The 24344-nt window shown below is 39.9% G+C and overlaps 1 protein-coding gene and 1 long non-coding RNA gene across 2 annotated transcripts in view; both read right to left on the bottom strand.

Moving 5' to 3' along the window:
- Positions 1–3654: 3654 nt before the first annotated feature.
- Positions 3655–9949, bottom strand: LOC133622036 (uncharacterized). Its single transcript, XR_009817740.1, has 3 exons — positions 9803–9949; positions 6252–6431; positions 3655–3913 (listed from the first exon to the last, which is right to left on the bottom strand). It is a non-coding gene; the product is annotated as an uncharacterized lncRNA (long non-coding RNA).
- Positions 9950–14523: 4574 nt separating this feature from the next.
- grin2ab (glutamate receptor, ionotropic, N-methyl D-aspartate 2A, b) overlaps positions 14524–24344 on the bottom strand; it is a 344912-nt gene continuing 335091 nt past the window's right edge. The window contains exon 20 of the mRNA XM_061984206.1: positions 14524–23184. Within this exon, the coding sequence (XP_061840190.1) occupies positions 22227–23184 (958 nt within the window). The 3' untranslated portion in view covers positions 14524–22226. The remainder of the gene's footprint in view (positions 23185–24344) is intronic.

The following is a 24344-nucleotide window of genomic DNA, read 5'->3' as shown; positions in this document are numbered from 1 at the left end:
GTCACAACCTGACATTGAATAAACGTCATTAAAAAGCATGTTGTTTCAAAGTTGTATTTGTGTTGTTGAATATTGGTTGGTAAATTACTACATTTCAATGGTCAAATCAACGTCACAACCTGACATTGATTTAATGTCGTCAATAAGCATTTTGTTTGAACGTTGTATTTGTGTTGTAGAATATTGGTTGGGAAATGACCAAAATTCAATGGTCAAATCAACGTTGTCAAAAAGCATGCTGTTTTAATGTTGTTATTGTGTTGTTGAATATTGGTTGGGAAATGACTAAATTTCAATGGTCAAATGAACGTCAGAACCCAACATTGATTAAACGTCGTCAAAAAGCATGTTGTTTCAACGTTGTATTTGTGTTGTAGAATTTTGGTTGGGAAATGACCAAAATTCAATGGTCAAATCAACGTTGTCAAAAAGCATGTTGTTTTAATGTTGTATTTGTGTTGTGGAATATTGGTTGGGAAATGACCACAATTCTATGGTCAAATCAACGTCAGAATCCAACATTGATTAAATGTCATCAAAAAGCATGTTGTTTCAACGTTGTATTTGTGTTGTAGAATATTGGTTGGGAAATGACCAAATTTCAATGGTGAAAACGATGTCAAAATCTGACATTGAATAAACGTTGTCAAAAAGCATGTTGTTTTAATGTTGTATTTGTGTTGTAGAACATTGGTTGGGAAATGACCAAATTTCAATGATCAAATCAACGTCAGAACCCAACATTGATTATACGTCATCAAAAAGCATGTTGTTTCAACGTTGTATTTGTGTTGTAGAATATTGGTTGGGAAATGACCAAATTTCAATGGTCAAATCAACCTTGTCAAAAAGCATGTTGTTTTAATGTTGTTATTGTTTTGTTGAATATTGGTTGGGAAATGACTAAATTTCAATGGTCAAATGAACGTCAGAACCCAACATTGATTTAACGTCGTCAAAAAGCATGTTGTTTCAACGTTGTATTTATGTTGTAGAATATTGGTTGGGGAAATGACCAAATTTCAATGGTCAAATCAACGTCACAACCCAACATTGAATAAACGTTGTCAAAAATCATGTTGTTTCAACGTTGAATTTGTGTTGTTGAATATTGGTTGGGAAATGACCAAATTTTAATGGTCAAATCAACGTCACAATTTGACATTGAACAAACGTTAAAAAGTATGTTGTTTCAACGTTGTATTTGTGTTGTTGAATATTGGTTGGGAATTTACCAAATTTTAATGGTCAAATCAACATCAGAACCCAACATTGATTAAACGTCATCAAAAAGCATGTTGTTTCAACGTTGTATTTGTGTTGTAGAATATTGGTTGGGAAATGACCAAATTTCAATGGTCAAATCAACCTTGTCAAAAAGCATGTTGTTTTAATGTTGTTATTGTGTTGTTGAATATTGGTTGGGAAATGACTAAATTTCAATGGTCAAATGAACGTCAGAACCCAACATTGATTTAATATCGTCAAAAAGCATGTTGTTTCAACGTTGTATTTATGTTGTAGAATATTGGTTGGGGAAATGACCAAATTTTAATGGTCAAATCAACGTCACAATTTGACATTGAATAAACGTTGTTAAAAAGCATGTTGTTTCAACGTTGTATTTGTGTTGTAGAATATTGGTTGGGAAATGACCAAAATTCAATGGTCAAATCAACGTCACAACCCAACATTAATTAAACGCTTCAACGTAAGTAAAGTAAGGCTCCAATTTTTTTTTTTTAAATGTTCTAGCTTTGATGCTAATATACATTGGCTTTGCAATTGACATTAGCATTAGCGATTTTACATGGCGATTTCAACACCTTCAAAAAAAATTTTGGTTTTTTTGGTTGTATTTTATCTTCTATCTATACATTTTAGTGAGCAATATGTAGTATTTATTTCTATTTTTTTGGTTTTTCATTACACTTTACTTCTGTTACTGTATGTAAAAACCTGCACTGCAACTATGTAATTTCCTTATTGTGTGATTAAAAAAAAAAAGTATATCCTATCCAATCCTATCACAGCTGGTGTGTAGTAAGTACAATACTTACAGTATTAACACTTTTTAGGGCACAGCAAAAAAAAAAGAAACCACCATAAACTTTACACTACTGCCATCTAATGTCTTGGGCTTGTAACTGTGACTGTAAAATGTCAAACCTGCAATAGAGACTCAGAAATGTAATAATAAAACAAAATATCATAACTGGACATCAATTAATATTTATCGACACACATGAAAGTACCGAAAATTGGTAGCGTTGAGTATTGGTATCGATTTCCAGGTACCGAGAATTGGTACACTGTTTGTGTGTGTGTGTGTGTGTGTGGGTGTTGTTGTTTTTCTACCCTTCTTGAGACATCAACATACCTTCCATATGAGGAGGTGTGAACAAGTTAGGACATAAATCATGGTCCCAATACAGAAAACCATTGCATCTAATAGAGAATGTCTCATTTGCACCCCCTGGTGGTGAAATCTATCAAAATGAGGGTGGTCCCAAAAAGGAGGGATTTTTCAAATTGACTGTGTCGCTTTTAAAAGTGCTCCCCCATCTGGTCAACATATGAAATAACAAGTGTGTGTAAAAAATTGAAGTGCTCCCTCTCTGGTCAACATATGTAATAACAAGTGTGTGTAAGAAATTTAAATGCGCCCCCTTGGCCAAAATTAATTAAAAAAAAAAAAAAAAATTTATATTGTTAGAATAATTATATCTATGTTATCACTAAACATTGAGTTCAGCTCACCCGGCGAGAAGACAAAAGCTATCTTTGATCCTACCAAGAAGAAGGCTTGTAAAACTCCACTGTGTAGGATGGGAAGCAACATGAAGGTGTTCTGTTTCTTTGATGTAATGTAATCCACAGAAAGATTTTGTCTTGACCCGAGATCTACAACGCGGAGAGGAAGCAGGGCCTGACTCCCCTCCAGGGACCTTTTCTTTGAACTGTTCAGTGACCAAGGGCAACGGCTGTTTATGACCTTTTCTTTGAACTGTTTTTTGTAATCAAAGGCGATGGCTGTTTACGACCCTCCTCCCTTAGAAACAGCTGTTGCCATGTAATCAGGGAAAGTCCAAGTAAAAGAGGAGGCGTGCAGTCTTTCATCAGAGCGTGGTGACACTGTACAAGGGTACAGGTGTACGAGTTTCTCCTCATTGAGCCAAATTTAATTCTGTCTCTGTTTAATTCCTTGCTTCTTGTCTTGTTTAATAGATGTCATCAGTGTTTGAACCTGACATATACAGAGACATACTGTAATAACTTGAAGTAAATAATGAAGATTAAAAACCAATTACAAACACAAAAAAATACAATAAATTAACTAAAAGCTTACCTTTTTTATATTTGCATAGTTTGTATGTATTATTAATAAATAAATACATCTTTATATATCTAGAAAGGGTGGTCCTAAAGAGGTAGGCATTTTTCGGAGGTCTCAAGAAGGTAACAAATACAAGAATGTGTGTGGTGGGAGGACTGTGTTTGTGCCAAATGTGTTGAAGTCGTTTTTTTTAATTTTTGGACTTCAGAATAAAAGACATTGTAATCAAAAAAATAATAAAAGCCAATTAATTAGAAATGACATCTAATGAGTTCCAATAGCAAAATGCCGCCTCTTCAAAGATCATTTTGATTATTGATTGACACTTCAAGTAAGAGTTCAGTAAAAAAACGTTTTTTCTTTCCAAAGATTTCATTAAAAAGAGAAAATTGAATACACACTCTCTGCTCTATTTTTTGCATCATGTTTCACTTTGTTTTGTTTTTTTCTTCCACGTTGATGAATTGTTGCTATTTGACTCACGCTGATGGAGAGCAACCAGGCCGCCGCCGCCGCTGTCGGATCGACCCGAAGCGAAGAAAAAAAACCTCGGCGTGGAAAGAAAAAGGATCCTGCCTGTAAAAACACGTGGAGGGAAAACAAACGTCAGCTTTTTTTTTTTAATCTAACAGCTTCAACGCTCTCATAATATAGGAAAATAATGGAAAGCCGCGTATGTCGACGCCCCTCAGAAGAACTGACATAACCCAAGTAGAAACTATTCATTTGCATATTCACTTGTGACTGTTAGTTACCGCCAAGATGAAGGGAGAGTGGACAGGTGTGTGTGTGTGTGTGTGTGTCCAACACATATGACGAGTTAACTTTCAGTTTCGATCCCAGCCAAATCGAAGGGAGAGCGGACAGGTGTGTGTATGTGTATCCAACACATATGACGAGTCAACTTTCAGTTTCGATATCCGCCAAGACGAAGGGAGAGTGGACAGGTGTGTGTGTGTGTTTCCAACACATATGACGAGTTAACTTTCAGTTTCGATACCCGCCAAGACGAAGGGAGAGTGCACAGGTGTGTGTGTGTGTGTGTCCAAAACATTGGCCGAGTTAACTTTCGATTTCGATCTCCGCCAAGACGAAAGGAGAGTGCACAGGTGTGTGTGTGTGTTTCCAACACATATGACGAGTGAACTTTTAGTTTTGATATCTGTCAAGACGAAAGGAGAGTGGACAGGTGTGTGTGTGTGTGTGTGTGTGTGTGTGTGTGTGTGTGTGTGTGTGTGTGTGTGTGTGTATCCAACACATATGACGAGTTAACTTTCAGTTTCGATCCTCGCCAAGTCGAAGGGAGAGTGGACAGGTGTGTGTGTGTGTGTCCAAAACATGCGCCAGGGTGTGGGCCTTCGTGTGTGGTCCCTCAGAATGGCCCTCAGTGTGTGGCCCCTCAGAATGGCCCCTCAGTGTGTGGCTCCTCAGTGTGTGGGCCTCCGTGTGTGGTCCCTCAGTATGGCCCTCAGTGTGTGGCCCCTCAGTGTGTGGCCCCTCAGTGTGTAGTCCCTCAGTGTGTGGTCCCTCAGTGTGTGGCCCCTCAGTGTGTGGCCCTCAGTTTGTGGCCCCTCAGTGTGTGGCCCCTCAGTGTGTGGCTCCTCAATGTGTGGCCCCTCAGTGTGTGGGCCCTCAGTGTGTGGGCCCTCAGTGTGTGGGCCCTCAGTGTGTGGCCCCTCAGTGTGTGGTCTTCAGTGTGTGGTCTTCAGTGTGTGGCCCTCAGTGTGTGGCCCCTCAGTGTGTGGTCCCTCAGTGTGTAGGCCCCTCAGTGTGTAGGCCCTTCAGTGTGTGGCCCTTCAGTGTGTGGCCCGTCAGTGTGTGGGCCTCCGTGTGTGGGCCCTCAGTGTGTGGCCCCTCAGTGTGTGGTCCCTCAGTGTGTGGCCCCTCAGTGTGTGGCCCCTCAGTGTGTGGTCCCTCAGTGTGTGGCCCCTCAGTGTGTGGCCCGTCAGTGTGTGGCCCCTCAGCGTGTGGGCCTTCGTGTGTGGTCCCTCAGAATGGCCCTCATTGTGTGGTCCCTCAGAGTGTGGCTCCTCAGTGTGTGGGCCTCCGTGTGTGGTCCGTCAGTATGGCCCTCAGTGTGTGGCCCCTCAATGTGTGGGCCCTCAGTGTGTGGGCCCTCAGTGTGTGGCCTTCAGTGTGTGGCCCTCAGTGTGTGGCCCCTCAGTGTGTGGTCCCTCAGTGTGTGGTCCCTCAGTGTGTAGGCCCCTCAGTGTGTAGGCCCTTCAGTGTGTGGCCCTTCAGTGTGTGGCCCGTCAGTGTGTGGCCCCTCAGTGTGTGGTCCCTCAGAATGGCCCTCAGTATGTGGCCCCTCAGTGTGTGGCCCCTCAGTGTGTGGGCCTCAGTATGGCCCTCAGTTTGTGGCCCATCAGTGTGTGGCCCTCAGTGTGTGGCCCTCAGTGTGTGGCTCCTCAGTGTGTGGCCCCTCAGTGTGTAGGCCCTCAGTGTGTGGCCCCTCAGTGTGTGGCCCCTCAGCATGTGGCACCTCAGCGTGTGGCCCTCAGTGTGTGGCCCCTCAGTGTGTGGCCCTCAGTGTGTGGCCCCTCAGTGTTTGCCCCTCAGTGTGTGGCCCCTCAGTGTGTGGCCCCTCAGCGTGCGGCCCCTGAGTGTGCGGCCCCTCAGTGTGTGGCCCTCAGTGTGTGGCCCCTCAGTGTGTGGCCCCTCAGTGTGTGGCCCCTCGGTGTGTGGCCCCTCAGCGTGCGGCCCCTGAGTGTGCGGCCCCTGAGTGTGCGGTCCCTCAGTGTGTGGCCCTCAGTGCGTGGCCCCTCAGTGTGTGGCCCCTCAGTGTGTGGCCTCCTGCTTCACAGGAAGAAGAGAAGGTAGAAGTCCATCAATAAAAGGTTGTAAAAAGACAAAACATAAAGAAGCAGAGTTGTTTATGTCGCTAACGAGCGTGGTGTTAATGATGTTTACGTACGCAGTCGAGGACTCGGCAGATTGTTGCTGACACGTCGGCTCTTCTTCCTCGCACTGCTCATCAGTGCGAGTGTTTCTCTGGCTGCAAGGAAACGTCCATCCATCACAACCTTTGTGGGCCCCGGGGTCGCCTGTCATGGAGGCCCTACGTCAAAGTGAAGCCTTCCTGAAACATGTCCACCTGTACTGTGCAAGAAGAGCTAGTGTTAGCATAACATGCAAGTATTGTAGTAGTACTCATAATGTACACGTAATATACGGCAAGTATTATAGTAGTACTCATATTGTACACATAATATACTGCAAGTATTGTAGTAGTACTCATATTGTACACATAATATACTGCAAGTATTGTAGTAGTACTCATAATGTACACATAATATACTGCAAGTATTGTAGTAGTACTCATAATGTACACATAATATACTGCAAGTATTGTACTAGTACTCATATTGTACACATAATATACTGCAAGTATTGTAGTAGTACTCAAAATGTACACATAATATACTGCAAGTATTGTAGTAGTACTCATATTGTACACATAATATACTGCAAGTATTGTAGTAGTACTCATATTGTACACATAATATACTGCAAGTATTGTAGTAGTACTCATATTGTACACATAATATACAGCAGGTATTGTAGTAGTACTCATATTGTACACATAATATACTGCAAAAATTGTGGTAGTACTCATATTGTACACATAATATACTGCAAATATTGTAGTAGTACTTATTGTACACATAATATACTGCAAGTATTGTAGTAGTACTCATATTGTACACATAATATACTGCAGGTATTGTAGTAGTACTCATATTATACATGTAATATACTGTAAGTATTGTAGTAGTACTCTTATTATATACATAATATACGGCAAGTATTGTAGTAGTACTCATATTATACATGTAATATACTGCAAGTATTGTAGTAGTACTCATATTGTACACATAATATACTGCAAGTATTGTAGTATTACTGATATTGTACACATATGTTGTAAGTATCGTAGTAGTACTAATATTATACCTGTAATATACTGCAAGTATTGTAGTAGGAATGACATTGTACACGTAATGTTGTAAGTATTGTAGTACTAATATTACACACGTAATATAGTGTAAGTATTGTAGTAGTACTCATATTATACACATTATATACTACAAGTATTGTAGTAGTACTCATATTGTACACGTAATATGTTGTAAGTATTGTAGTAGTATTCATATTATACATGTAATATACAGTAAGTATTGTAGTAGTACTCATATTATACATGTAATATACAGTAAGTATTGTAGTAGTACTCAACGTACAACGTAGTGTGGTTTTCCGTGCGGGTGAAATAGTCAACGCGCTTGTTATTTCGCCACGTCAGGATCTTGGCGTGCCGCTTGTCGTACACGGCGGGAAGGTCATCGGGTGTCTACCGCCCCGTAAAATAAAGCGGGAGCTTGTCAGGAATCCGTTTGCTGCGGGCCGAGTCCGCACGCCGCCGCGTCTCGGGAGAATTTCCACGAGACAAAACTGCTCATTGGACGCGACAAGTCTTCTCGCCGCGCCGGCCCGATGACGGCTGACAGCCTCGCACCTCATCAACTATTTAGGCAGAGTGTGTGTGTGTGTGTGTGTGTGTGTGTGTGCAAGGTAGCAGATAATTGCAGTGCATTCTCACATGTGTGTGCAGCAATGCATTGTGGGCCATTTCGTCTCAACTTTAAACGCTGAGGGCCACAGATTGATAAACTAAAAAAAAAAAAAAAAAAAAGGGTGCGGGGGCCATTTTGGTAGTTTTCTACTTCAAAGAAAATACAATCTCGGTCGAAATTTCACGTGAAAGCTGAAGAGCCAGGGGTCGAACTGAGATGATAACAGTTAGCACGCTGGCCAGACGGAGTCAAGTAACAGAAAATATGAGCTAAACAGGTTAGCATGCTAACAGTGTCGTACTAACATTCTGCTAACAATAGCCCGCTTACAGTTAGCACTGTGTTTACTAACAACAAGACATCATGGCGGAGCCAAAGTCGAGTTTCTTAACATGGAGATATTCTCACTACTTTTCTTTTGTCGAGCACAAAGAAAAGAACATTTTAGTTCAATGTAAGTTGTGTCTTGGATCAAAGATCATATCTACTGCCCAAAACAGCTATTCAAATCTGCTGAAACAGCTACAAAAGCAACGTGCTTCCACGAAGCTAGTAAAGAGTTATATGTGTACTATACGTATGTTAGCATGTGTTATGTGTACTATATATATGTTATATGTGTACTATATGTATGTTAGTATGTGTTATATGTGTACTATACGTATGTTAGCATGTGTTATGTGTACTATACGTATGTTAGCATGTGTTGTATGTGTACTATATGTATGTTAGTATGTGTTATATGTGTACTATACGTATGCTAGCATGTGTTATATGTGTACTATATGTAGGTTAGCATGTGTTATATGTGTACTATACGTATGTTAGCATGTGTTATATGTGTACTATACGTATGTTAGCATGTGTTATATGTGTACTATACGTATGTTAGCATGTGTTATATGTGTACTATACGTATGTTAGCATGTGTTATATGTGTACTATGTTAGCATGTGTTATATGTGTACTATGTTAGCATGTGTTATATGTGTACTATGTTAGCGTGTGTTATATGTGTACTATGTTAGCGTGTGTTATATGTGTACTATGTTAGCATGTGTTATACGTGTACTATTTTAGCATGTGCTATATGTATACTATGTTAGCATGTGTTATATGTGTACTATGTTAGCATGTGTTATATGTGTACTATGTTAGCATGTGTTATATGTGTAATATGTTAGCATGTGTTATACATGTACTATAGGTATGTTAGCATGTGTTATATGTGTACTATATGTATGTTAGCATGTGTTATATGTGTACTATACGTATGTTAGCATGTGTTATACGTATGTTAGCATGTGTTATATGTGTACTATGTTAGCATGTGTTATATGTGTACTATATGTATGTTAGCATGTTATATATGTACTATGTTAGCATGTGTTATATGTGTACTATGTTAGCATGTGTTATATGTGTACTATGTTATCATGTGTTATATGTGTACTATGTTAGCATGTGTTATATATGTGTACTATGTTAGCATGTGTTATATGTGTACTATGTTAGCATGTGTTATATGTGTGTACTATGTTAGCATGTGTTATATGTGTACTATGTTAGCATGTGTTATATATGTGTACTATGTTAGCATGTGTTATATGTGTGTACTATGTTAGCATGTGTTATATGTGTACTATGTTAGCATGTGTTATATATGTGTACTATGTTAGCATGTGTTATATGTGTACTATGTTAGCATGTGTTATATGTGTACTATGTTAGCATGTGTTATATGTGTACTATGTTAGCATGTGTTATATGTGTACTATGTTAGCATGTGTTATATGTGTACTATGTTAGCATGTGTTCTATGTGTACTATACAATGTCTGGGGTTTCCTACCCTGTGGTCATGTGACAGCGCAGTAAAAAAATGGACGTACCAAGTTGCTGTTTTGTTTCCCCCGCGAGCCTTTTTGCTGCTCTTCAGCGGTTCATCACGCTGACGTCCTCCTCTTCCTCCTCTGCTCTTCCTCTTCCTCTCCACTCATCTCATCTCAGGCTGCTCTTCCTGTGACCAATCACTATTTTTAGTGTGTGAGGAGGCGTCGCCGGGCCCTTCTGCATTTTCATGGGTTTGTTTAACGTGTAGGCTGACACACACACACACACACGCACGCACGCACGCACGCACGCACACACACACACACACACACACACACACACACACACACACACACACACACACACACACACGCACACACACACACACACACACACACACACACACACACACACACACACACGTAGGCTGCTGCTTAATGAGGATGTTTGCGGTCTCAAGAAGGGCCAACAGCCTAAAGCTGCTCTGTCAACGCCTCGCCGTCCGCCATCTTGGTCCGTGACGCCGCCGGCACCTCTCATCTTCATCATCATCATCATCTTCTTCTTCATCATCACCATCCAGGAGACTAATTATCTCCATTTATCTGCTTCTTCTCACAGGCCCACCATTGTGTGTGCAACTTGTGGCCCCGCCCCCTTTCTATTACGCAACTAAAGTTTAGTTCTCAACCTTCCCAACATGGTTCCCAACATTATCCGAGTTCAGTTCCCAAACTTCCCAATATGGTTACAGACATTCTTCTATTTTTGTTCCTAAGATGCAATAATGACCATGACAGAGGACGATATAATCAGAATAATTAACCTGATGAAGATGATACAGCTGGAATAATGACCGTGACAGAAGACGATACAGACGGAATAACAAAGGTGAAAAAAGACGATACAGTCGGACTAATAAACGTGATGGAAGACGATATAGTCAGAATAATTAACCTGATGAAGATGATACAGTTGGAATAATGAAAGTGATAGGCGATGATACAGTCGGAATAACAAACGTGAAAAAAGACGATACAGTCAGACTAATAAACGGAATTGGAAGACGATATAGTCAGAATAATTAACCTGATGAAGATGATACTGTTGGAATAATGACCATGACAGAAGACGATACAGTCGGAACAACAAATGTAAAAAAAGACGATACAGTCGGACTAATAAACATGATGGAAGACGATATAGTCAGAATAATTAACCTGATGAAGATGATACTGTTGGAATAATGACCATGACAGAAGACGATACAGTCGGAACAACAAATGTAAAAAAAGACGATACAGTCGGACTAATAAACGGAATTGGAAGACGATATAGACAGAATAATTAACCTTATGAAGATGATACAGCTGGAATAATGACCATGACAGAAGACGATACAGTCGGAACAACAAATGTAAAAAAAGACGATACAGTCGGACTAATAAACGTGATGCAAGACGATATAGTCAGAATAATTAACCTGATGAAGATGATACTGTTGGAATAATGACCATGACAGAAGACGATACAGTCGGAACAACAAATGTAAAAAAGACGATACAGTCAGACAAATAAACGTGATAGAAGACGATATAGTCAGAATAATTAACCTGATGAAGATGATACAGCTAGAATGATGACCGTGATAGAGGACGATACAGTCGGAATAACAAAGGTGAAAAAAGACGATACAATCGGACTAATAAACGTAATTGGAAGACGATATAGTCAGAATAATTAACCTTATGAAGATGATACTGTTGGAATAATGACCATGACAGAAGACGATACAGTCGGAACAACAAATGTAAAAAAGACGATACAGTCAGACAAATAAACGTGATAGAAGACGATATAGTCAGAATAATTAACCTGATGAAGATGATACAGCTAGAATGATGACCGTGATAGAGGACGATACAGTCGGAATAACAAAGGTGAAAAAAGACGATACAATCGGACTAATAAACGTAATTGGAAGACGATATAGTCAGAATAATTAACCTTATGAAGATGATACTGTTGGAATAATGACCATGACAGAAGACGATACAGTCGGAACAACAAATGTAAAAAAAGACGATACAGTCGGACTAATAAACGTGATGGAAGACGATATAGTCAGAATAATTAACCTGATGAAGATGATACAGCTGGAATGATGACCGTGACAGAGGACGATACAGTCAGAATAACAAACGTGAAAAAGACGATAGTCGGACTAATAAACGTGATGGAAGACGATACAGTCAGAATAACTAACCTGATGAAGATGATGCAGTTGGAATAATGAACGTGATAGAGGATGATACAGTCGGAATAACAAACGTGAAAAAAGACGATACAGTCGGACTAATAAACGTAATTGGAAGACGATATAGTCAGAGTAATTAACCTGATAAAGATGATACAGTTGGAATAATGACCATGACAGAGGACGATATAATCAGAATAATTAACCTGATGAAGATGATACAGTTGGAATAATGACCATGACAGAAGACGATACAGACAGAATAACAAAGGTGGAAAAAGACGATACAGTCGGACTAATAAACGTAATTGGAAGACGATATAGTCAGAATAGTTAACCTTATGAAGATGATACTGTTGGAATAATGACCATGACAGAAGACGATACAGTCGGAACAACAAATGTAAAAAAGACGATACAGTCGGACAAATAAACGTGATAGAAGACGATATAGTCAGAATAATTAACCTGATGAAGATGATACAGCTGGAATGATGACCGTGACAGAGGACGATACAGACGGAATAACAAAGGTGAAAAAAGACGATACAGTCGGACTAATAAACGTGATGGAAGACGATATAGTCAGAATAACGAACCTGATGAAGATGATACAGTTGGAATAATGAACCTGATGAAGATGATACAGTTGGAATAATGAACGTGATAGAGGACGATACAGACGGAATAACAAAGGTGAAAAAAGACGATACAGTCAGACTTATAAACGTGATGCAAGACGATATAGTCAGAATAATTAACCTGATGAAGATGATACAGTTGGAATAATGAACGTGATAGAGGACGATACAGTCGGAATAACAAAGGTGAAAAAAGACGATACAGTCGGACTTATAAACGTGATGCAAGACGATATAGTCAGAATAATTAACCTGATGAAGATGATACAGTTGGAATAATGAACGTGATAGAGGACGATACAGTCGGAATAACAAAGGTGAAAAAAGACGATACAGTCGGACTTATAAACGTGATGCAAGACGATATAGTCAGAATAGTTAACCTTATGAAGATGATACTGTTGGAATAATGACCATGACAGAAGACGATACAGTCGGAACAACAAATGTAAAAAAGACGATACAGTCGGACAAATAAACGTGATAGAAGACGATATAGTCAGAATAATTAACCTGATGAAGATGATACAGCTGGAATGATGACCGTGACAGAGGACGATACAGACGGAATAACAAAGGTGAAAAAAGACGATACAGTCGGACTAATAAACGTGATGGAAGACGATATAGTCAGAATAACGAACCTGATGAAGATGATACAGTTGGAATAATGAACCTGATGAAGATGATACAGTTGGAATAATGAACGTGATAGAGGACGATACAGACGGAATAACAAAGGTGAAAAAAGACGATACAGTCGGACTAATAAACGTGATGGAAGACGATATAGTCAGAATAATTAACCTGATGAAGATGATACAGTTGGAATAATGAACGTGATAGAGGACGATACAGTCGGAATAACAAAGGTGAAAAAAGACGATACAGTCGGACTTATAAACGTGATGCAAGACGATATAGTCAGAATAATTAACCTGATGAAGATGATACAGTTGGAATAATGACCATGACAGAAGACGATACAGTTGGAACAACAAATGTAAAAAAAGACGATACAGTCGGACTAATAAACGTGATGCAAGACGATATAGTCAGAATAATTAACCTGATGAAGATGATACAGTTGGAATAATGAACGTGATAGAGGACGATACAGTCAGAATAATAAACGTGGTGGAAGACGATATAATCAGAATAATTAACCTGATGAAGATGATACTGTTGGAATAATGACCATGACAGAAGACGATACAGTCAGAACAACAAATGTAAAAAAGACGATACAGTCAGACAAATAAACGTGATAGAAGACGATACAGTCAGAATAATTAACCTGATGAAGATGATACAGCGGGAATGATGACCGTGATAGAGGATGATACAGTCGGAATAACAAACATGAAAAAAGACGATACAGTCGGACTAATAAACGTAATTGGAAGACGATATAGTCAGAATAATTAACCTGATGAAGATACAGTTGGAATGATGACCGTGCTAGAGGACGATACAGTCAGAATAATTAACCTGATGAAGATGATACAGTTGGAATAATGAACGTGATAGAGGACGATACAGTCGGAATAACAAAGGTGAAAAAAGACGATAGTCGGACTAATAAACGTGATGGAAGACGATATAGTCAGAATAATTAACCTGATGAAGATGATACAGTTGGAATAATGAACGTGATAGAGGACGATACAGACGGAATAAATAACGTGAAAAAAGACGATACAGTCGGACTAATAAACGTGATGCAAGACGATATAGTCAGAATAATTAACCTGATGAAGACGATACAGTGGGAATAATGAACCTGACAGTGGGAATAACAAAGGTGAAAAAAGACGATACAGTTGGACTAATGATACCGTGAGAGAGTAGGAGTCCAAGGAAAGAGTCGCAGGAGTAGAAAAAAGTAACCTTTACTTATTTACACATTGTACAGAGGTACTGAGTGACACGTCTTATGTACAACACAACTAGTAGCTTAGAAACCCCTGAACTTATACACAAGTCAGCACGCAGCACACACACCCGGGGGAACACACACCCATGCACACACACACACACACACACACGTCGGTGTGTGTGTGCGACATGGTCATGTGACCTTCGGGGAGATGCTGCGGCAGAAAAGAGGAACCACCAGAAGCACGAGCACGGTCATGCAAGTTAAAAAAAAAAAAAAAAAGTGTAAAAATCTCCAGTGATGGTACAAAACTCCACACAACTAAGCACACAACACACACGCGGTATTGTGTGTGTGTTTGTGTGTGTGTGTGTGTGTGTGTGTGTTACATGAGATGGGTCAAAAGTTATGAGTGGGATGAAGGGAAGAGAGAACAGAAAAGTACACACACACACACACACACACACACACACACTTCATCCATTGTCTTATATAAATGCCTGCTCGGTGTAAAACACGCACACACACACACGCACACACACACACACACACACACACACACGCACACACACAGGGGGAGGTAAAACAGCACAGACTCGTAGTGAAAGAGAAGTCGGTGGGCGGACTCGGAACTGCTCAGACCGAACTCCTCATTGAGTCCGATACAAGTCGAGGTGAATCGACGTTATCACAGCACGGGGCTTAAAATGACACAAAATCTTTAAAAGAAAGACAAAGAAAAGTCAGAGAAGAATCAAAAAACATGCCAGTTTTGTTGTCTCCCCCCCTTGCCCCCACTATCATCCTAAGAATAAAAAGCTGTTATCGAGAGGAAGCCAACACGTGGAAAATATTCGGGTGTAAACAAACCAAAAAAAAAAAGAGGGTCTGTACACAAAGAACTCATAGAAATGTTGCAACCTGATATTGGCCATCAAAATCACAAAGCGTTGAAAAAGAAGGCATCGCGAGATCAAACTCGGCGTGTCGACACCAGAATTCAATTAAAAAAAAAAGAAAAATGTGGCGAGCGGCGTCCAGACCGAGGGACGAGCGTGACGACGTCGTGTCTTTTCCACTTCAAACCTGACCTCCTTTCTGCTTTAGTCGCTCCCAAATTTAATAATCTGTTATACAAACCCCAAAACCAGTGAAGTTGTCACGTTGTGTAAATGGTAAATAAAAACAAAATACAAAAGATTTGCAAATCCTTTTCAACTTATATTCAATTGAATAGACTGCAAAGATATTTAACGCTCAAACTGGAAAACTTTGTTATTCTTTGCAAATATTAGCTCATTTGCAATTTGAAGCCTGCAACGTGTTTCAAAAGAGCTGGCACAAGTGGCAAAAAAGACTGAGAAAGCCGCTCGTCACAGACTTATTTGGAACATCCCACGGGGGAACAGGCAAATTGGGAACAGGTGGGTGCCATGATTGGGTGTAAAAGCAGCTTCCATGAAATGCTCAGTCATTCACAAACAAGGACGGGGCGAGGGTCACCACTTTGTCAACAAATGCGTGAGCAAATTGTTTAAAAACAACATTTCTCAACCAGCTATTGCAGGGAATTTAGGGATTTCACCATCTACGGTCCGTAATATCATCAAAAGGCTCAGAGAATCTGGAGAAATCACTGCACGTAAGCGACGATATTACGAACCTTCGATCCCTGCATCAAAAAGCCACATCAGTGTGTAAAGGATATCACCACATGGGCTCAGGAACACTTCAGAAAACCACTGTCAGTAACTACAGTTGGTCACTACATCTGCAAGTGCAAGTTAAAACTCTACTATGCAAAGCCAAAGCCATTTATCAACAACACCCAGAGACGCCACCGGCTTCGCTGGGCCCGAGCTCATCTAAGATGGACTGATGCAAAGTGGAAAAAGTGTTCTGTGGTCTGACGAGTCCACATTTCAAATTGTTTTTGGAAACTGTGGACGTCAAAGAGGAAAAGAACCATCCGGACTGTTATAGGCGCAAAGTGTAAAAGCCAGCATGTGTGATGGTATGGGGGTGTATTAGTGCCCAAGACATGGGTAACGTACACATCTGTGAAGGCACCATTAATGCTGGAAGGTACATACAGGTTTTGGAGCAACATATGTTGCCATCCAAGCAACGTTACCATGGACGCCCCTGCTTATTTCAGCAAGACAATGCCAAGCCACGTGTTACGACAGCATGGCTGCATAGTAAAAGAGTGCGGGTACTAGACTGGCCTGCCTGTAGTCCAGACCTGTCTCCCATTGAAAATGTGTGGCGCATTATGAAGCCTAAAATAGCACAACAGAGACCCCCGGACTGTTGAACAACTTAAGCTGTACATCAAGCAAGAATGGGAAAGAATTCCACCTGAAAAGCTTCAAAAATGTTGTCTCCTCAGTTCCCAAACGTTTACTGAGTGTTGTTAAAAGGAAAGGCCATGTAACACAGTGGTAAAAATGTCCCTGTGACAACTTTTTTGCAATGTGTTGCTGCCATTCAATTCTAAGTTAATGATTATTTGCACAAAAAAATTCAGTTTCTTAGTTTGAACATGAAATATCTTGTCTTTGCAGTCTAATCAATTGAATATAAGTGTCAATAACGAGACCACTACTACACTGCTTCCATTTGGTAGGAGCAGGTCCTGTTAGTTGTTTAGGGTCCGTCCTTGATGATGGCCCCCGGCAGTTGAGCCTTTTTGGCTCCCCCATTCGACTTTAGGGGCGGGTCTTAGAGCGGTCGACCAATCGTGGTCTACTCTGGCGACGCAAATGAAACGTTTTTACGTTTTTTAATGGGCTGCGGGTCAAAAACAGCCATTTTATTTAATTTTGTAAAAAAAACAAACAAAAAAACCAGCAATTTTAATCAGGAAGCAGCGATATTCGCTTAAGTCATTTTTAGTCTTTTTAAAGTTGAAAAAGTCATAAATAACTAGGGATGGGTACCTTACACATTTGAACCGATACGGTACCGATTCCCGCTACCCGGGATTCCATACCGATACCAATTTTTGGTCCTTTTGTGTGTGTTAATAAATATGGTTTTTGATAACACAATTACAATTTTTTATTGCAAAATTAAAAAAAATGAGCGGATTATGATAACTGCCATCCAGTTGTTGTATTTTCTTTCGTCACATTTCTGAGTCTCCTTTGCAAGTATGACAATAAGTTGCAATTACAGTTGCAAGTCCAAGAGATGGCAGTAGTGTATAGTTTAATTCTAATTCTCAAATCCCTTCGCTTGCTTCCTGTTCCACTCAGGATGGAATTCAAAGTCTCCCAGTGCCTCCATGGAAATGCCCCCCCTCTACCTCAAAGAACTGCTCACCCCCAAATCCTCCACACGACACCTCCGCTCCGGACAGGCTAACCTCCTCCAACCTCCGAGGACAAAGCTACGAACAATGAGAGACCGGGCTTTCTGCTCCGCCGCTCCCAGTCTGTGGAACGCTCTCCCTGACCACCTGAGGGCGCCACAGACTGTGGATGATTTAAAAAAAGGCTTAAAAACCTTTTTTTAAAAAAAAATTTTTTTAGATATATGCATACTAGTTCTAGCTATTAGGCTGTTCTAGTTTTTATTGTTATTTATTTTTATTATCTTTTTAGTATTTTTAATACACTATAGCACTTTGAGGTTGTTTACTCAATGTAAAGTGCTTTTTACAAATAAAATCTATTATTATTATTATTGTTTATGCTGTGGTTTGGGGGAGGGGGGGTATTAATTGCGCCCTAAAACGTGTCAATACTGTAAGTATTGTACTTATTACGCACCAGCTGTTCGGAACGTGCCTCTTCGTTGTAGTTTTCATTAATACATTTGAAATCGCTAGTGCTAACTTAGTAACATGTCAATAGCAAGCTAGCGCATTCTTGCAAAAGTGGAGCCTTGCGTATTTTTGGACTCAGATTCTTAATGGAAACGCGCAAGCCAGGTACATGAACATGGCGTTGGTTTCGATCTGTGCCACAAAATAAAAAAAATAAAAAATACAGAATATGTTGTTGTTCAAATGTGAAGAGTTATGCTAACATAGCACTATGTTCCGTCACCTGACGCCGACCCTCAGTTTGGACACAGCTTGTCATGACCCGGGTCTTGGTTTGTGTTACCCATCCCTAGAAATGATACGTTTATCGTTGGGGATTAACTGTCTACTGCTAGCGTACATGTTAGCATCCAACAAAGCCATTTTTTCCAAAGTAATTCTGCCGATCATCCATAATCCTCATGAGAGACAAGAACACCTTTTCTCCTTTCCGTGCGTTTTAAATAGTGAAAACCTGCTAGCAAGAGGCAGCTAACAATACGGGTAATTTTTTGTACGCGCTCTAAGTGTTTTTAACTATTTAGAAGGCACAGAAAAGACAACGTGCTTTCTTGCCTCACATAAGGATTGTGAATAATGGGCATTAATGAATAATTAACTAATTACTACTACTTCACTGTTTACTTTCACCTTGCTTCTGTTTGCTATGGAAACTTGTTTCCGTCACGTTAAAAACAAAACAAGTCACGGACATGAGAGAGAAAAGTGGAAATGGTGAGATAAGAAAGTCATAACTACCAGATGAAAAGTTCTATTTATGAGATGAAAAGTCAAAATGATGTAATAAGACAGTCGAAAAAAAAATCCAAATTATGAGATAAAAACATCCATCCACTTTCTACCGCTTGTCCCTTTCAGGGGTCACGGGGGGTTGCTGGAGCCTATCCCAGCTGCATACAGGTGGAAGGCGGGGTACACCCAGGACAAGTGGCCACCTCATCACAGATAGACAACATTCACACATTTGTGCCTCATCATTTCAACTCATATTAACTCATATTTACTCATATTAACTCACATTTTCTTAATGATTGATTGATTGAACTCATATTTTAGACTTTTTGTCTCATAATCACAATTTTGTAACTCATAGATTCGACTTTCTGATCTCATAATTTTCTCTCATAATCATTCCTTTTCATCTCATAATTATGACTTTCTTATCTCATTATTTAAACGTTTTATCTCATTATTTAAACTTGTTATCTAATTATTAAGATTTTATCTCAGATGTGACTTTCTTCTTTAATAATTTCGACACCATCCCATAATTATATTGAACAATTATGACTTTTGATCTCATAATTTCTGGACATTTTGTCCAATAATTATGACTTTTTATCTCATAATTTTGTTTTTGAAACTCATATTTGACTTTTTATCTCATAATCTTTACATTTTGTCCAATAATTATAACTTTTTATCTCCTAATTTCGTCATTTTATCCAATAATTATGACTTTTGTCTCATCATTTCGACTTCCTTCTCTCCTAATTTCGACATTTTGTCCAATTATGACTTTTTATCTCATAATTTCGTTTTTTCATCTCATATTTATGACTTTTTATCCCTTAATTTCGACATTTTATACAATAATTATGACTTTTTGTCTCATCATTTCGACATTCATTTTATCCAATTAAGACTTTTTGTCTCACCATTTTGACTTTCTACTGAGTAATTATGACTTTTTATCTCATCATTTTGATTTCCATTCTCATAATTATGATTTTTTTATCTCAAAAACTCAACCTTCTTTGCTCATAATTTCGATTTTTTTATCCCATAATTATGACTTTTCATCTCATAATTTTGACATTTTATCCAATTATTAGGACTTTTTGTCTCACAATTTCGACTCTCTTCTCTTATAATTTCCACTTTATATTGAATAATTATGATTTTTTTTTAATCTCATAATTTCGATTTTTAATCTCATATTTATGACTTTTCATCTTATAATTTTCACATTTGATCCAATAATTATGACTTTTTGCCTCATCATTTCGACATTAATTTTATCCATTAGGACTTTTTGTCTCATCATTTTCACTTTATACTGAGTAATTGTGACTTTTTATCTCATCATTTCGATTTCCATTCTCATAAATATGATTTTTTTAATCTAAAAAATTCAACCTTCTTTGCTCATAATTTCAATTTTTTATCCCATAATTATGACTTTTCATCTCATAATTTTTTACATTTTATCCAATTATTAGGACTTTTTGTCTCATAATTTCGACTCTCTTCTCTTATAATTTCGACTTCATATTGAATAATTATGATTTTTTTTAAATCTGATAATTACGACATCTTATCCAATAATTATGACTTTTTGTCTCATCATTTCGACTTTATACTGAGTAATTGGGATTTTTTATCTCATCATTTCGATTTCCATTCTCATAATTATGATTTTTTTTTAAATCTAAAAAAATTCCACCTTCTTCTGTCTCATAATTTTGACTCTCTTCACTTATAATTTTGATTTTATATTGAATAATTTCGATTTTTAATCTCATAATTATGAGTTTTTATCTTATAATTTTCACATTTCATCCAATAATTATGACTTTTTCTCCCATAATTATGACTTTTTATCTCATAAATTGGACTTCTCCCCCCTCATAAATATAACTTACATTTAGGGCATTGTTTTTGTTTGTGGCTCCCACAGTTTGGCCCCCAGGAGAGACTTAAAGGCCTGGGGGACTCAAAGAGAAGTAACGCGCTTCCTGGGTGTAGCTAGTGCCACAATTGAGTGACTTGGTAACCGTACGACTGTTGTTGAAGCCAGGTCAGTTATTTAGTCCGAAAAATACGGTATAAACCATAGGAAAACTGTAGCTGAACACAAACCAGGACACGACACTCACCATCAAAACCGACGACATGTGCGTCCACCTTCCACAAGCCAACGGCGTTTCACGCCTAATTCAAAAATAAAATAAAAAAATAGTCCCTTGTTGTTTTTTGAACCGGCGCGACTAATCTATACTGTCACGTGACGGCCGCTAAAAAAGGAAGAGGAAGTGGGAGGGGCTAACGATGAGCTGGCTATGATGACACGTCGCTGCTTAGCAACACCCGTGACCTCACACGGCGCCGGAATCAAAACAACAACAAAAAAAAGATAATAAACCCTCCAGCGAATTCAGAGTATAAAAAAGTGATTTTTTTTTTTGGTTTGTGTTTGGTGGCAGGTTATAAAATGTACAAAGTGCACAGAGAGCATCGACCAACACACACACACACACACACACACGCACACACACAGTGTGTGTGTGTGCATGTGTGTGTGTGTGTGTGCGCGCACATATATGACCCTGCATCTGTGTGTGAGCGTATGTCAGGGCCTTAGGAAGCATGCAGTGTGTGACCTGAAGGCTAGTAGCTAAGAGAGGAAGGAAGCTAGGATGCTAAATTAAGTGTGTGTGTGTGTGTGTGTGTGTGTGTGTGTGTGTGTGTGTGTCCCCTTCTCGGAACACTCTCATCCTGAGAGGATTTGATCGGCGGCCGCTTAAGGGCCGCCCCTTCTTATTTTTTGTGGAATGTTCAATTAGCTGACATCAACGTTATCAAACAGTCTGTTAGTGTACATGTGTGTATGTGTGTGTGTGTGTGGGCGATGCGGGGACCCTGCCAACCAAGCCGCCCCGTGGAGTCCGCCCGCAGGTTCGATTCCCGCGCGGCTGTGTGTGCTCGTAGAAGACACATGTTGGCTGCAGAGAGTCGAAGGTGAATGTGCACACACAGCAAAAAAAGGAAAAAATAAGGGGCGGGGCTGGGCGGCTCCCCGTGACCCAGAGGAGCTGGTGGGGGGGAGGGGAGGCCCCGCCTTATTGGATGTCAGTGACAGGAAGTGCGAGTCTCACACGTCAGACTCGATGCTAGGCATGCGGCGGTAGAGGCGGGGCCTGTTGCCGCCGGCGCTGGAAGCTCGCGGCGCCGTCACGTAGCTCATGGGCTGGGCGGCGGCGGGCGGGACCATGTAGGCCACCACGGGGGGCTCCTGCTGAGGGTAAAAGACCTGCGGGTCCACGTGGTGCTGGTTGGCGTGGTGGCCGCCGTGGTTGCCGAGGGTGAGCGAGAGCGGCATGCGCTGCTTGTACAGCTCGTGGGCGGAGCTTCTCTGCGACATGCGGGGGGCGCTGTGGGTGGCGGACTCCCGCTGCGCCGTGCCGGCGGCCGACTGCAGGAAAGGGTTGTGGGAGGGCCGGTCGGGGAAGAGGCTCTTGGAGCGTCGGGGCAGGGGCATGGGGGCGTCCAAGCTGTGGTGATGGGAGGGGGACGGCGAGGGCGGGCTGCGGCCGCTGTACGGGCGGTCGGAGCGCATGGTGAGGACGTTAGCGTACGCCCCCTCGTCGAGGGTGGACTCCCGCTCCCTGTCGGGTAGGCCGAGGCCGCGCAGGTGAGTCTGCATCTCGGGAACGCCGTCCGGGAGCAGGTTCTCGTAGGAGTGCTGGCGACTCAGCTGCAGGTGCTGGGCCGGCGAGGAGGCGCCGGGGTGGGCGGACGGCGACGCCGGCGCCGGCTCGAAGTGGCTGACCAGATCGTCCCCCTCGCCCACCAGGCCCAGCTGGCTCTGGGGCAGGAAGTGGGCGAACATGTCGCCGCCGTGCGAGTAGTGCAGGTGGTCCTCGCTGATGTCGTACAGGTTGCCCAGGTGGGCGCAGGCGTCGCAGCGGGCCTGCGGGGAACGCACCGTGTAGAGGCCCGAGTAGCCGCTCAGCTTGGTCAGGCAGGAGCGACAGTGGCCCGGGCGGACGCCCTGCGAGCTCGCCCCCAAGCCCGGCCCCTCGAAGGAGCCGCCCGACTTGTCCTTGGCGCTGACGGGAGACAGAGAGCAGAAGATGTCACTGAAATGTCACAAGGTGGAGCCAGGAGTTGCTGCCACCTACAGGACTGGAGTAGAACATGATTTTTGTTTTTTTTAATTCATATTATTTTTAGTAGAACCATTTAACCATTTTTAATCAATGAAATAAAACGACTGATTACCTCATTAATTTAATTTAATTGGCTGCAAGTCTGACTTCACTACAACTAATTATCAGTATCTACTATATATGTATACATGCATGTATATATGTATATATGTATGTATATATATGTATGTTTATATGTATATATACATATGTATGTATATATACACATATGTATGTATGTATATATACATATGTATGTATATATACATACATATAGATGATAGGTCTTTATTGTCATTGCACATGTATGTATATATACATATATGTGTGTATATACAGTATATATATATATATGTATATTTATATATATGTACATACATATATACATATATATACACATAAACATGTATGTATACATATACTGTATATATATATTTATATATATATATGTACATACATATATACACATATACATGTATGTATACATATACAGTATATACATATATACGTACGCATATACACATATATACATACATATATACACATATATACATATACATACATAAAAACATATATATATATATAGATATATATATATAAATATATATATATATACTGTATATATACATATGTAAGTATATATGCATATATACATATGTATATACATATATACATACATATGTATATATACATGTTGTATATATGTATATATGTGTGTATATATGCATATATATATATATATATATATATATATATATATATATATATATATATATATATATATATATATATATGTACATATATATATATACACATATACATATATACATATATACATACGTATACACATGTACAAAAATGCTGTATAAAAAAAATCTGTTTAAAAAAAATTCTGTGAAAAAAATTTAGTGTAGAAAAATTAATTGTAAAAAATTCAGTGTACAAAAATTCAGTGTAGAAAAACTCAGTGTGAAAACAATTCTATTAAAAAAAAAAAGTATTAAAAATAGTGCTGAAATATTTGTTGCTTCAAAACTCAAGACCCACTTCTGGTAAATTAC

The sequence above is a fragment of the Nerophis lumbriciformis genome, linkage group LG25, assembly GCF_033978685.3.
Source record: "Nerophis lumbriciformis linkage group LG25, RoL_Nlum_v2.1, whole genome shotgun sequence".
Taxonomy (NCBI): domain Eukaryota; kingdom Metazoa; phylum Chordata; class Actinopteri; order Syngnathiformes; family Syngnathidae; genus Nerophis; species Nerophis lumbriciformis.
Note: the sequence above shows the minus strand (reverse complement) of the source record. Positions and strands in the feature narration are given on the sequence as shown.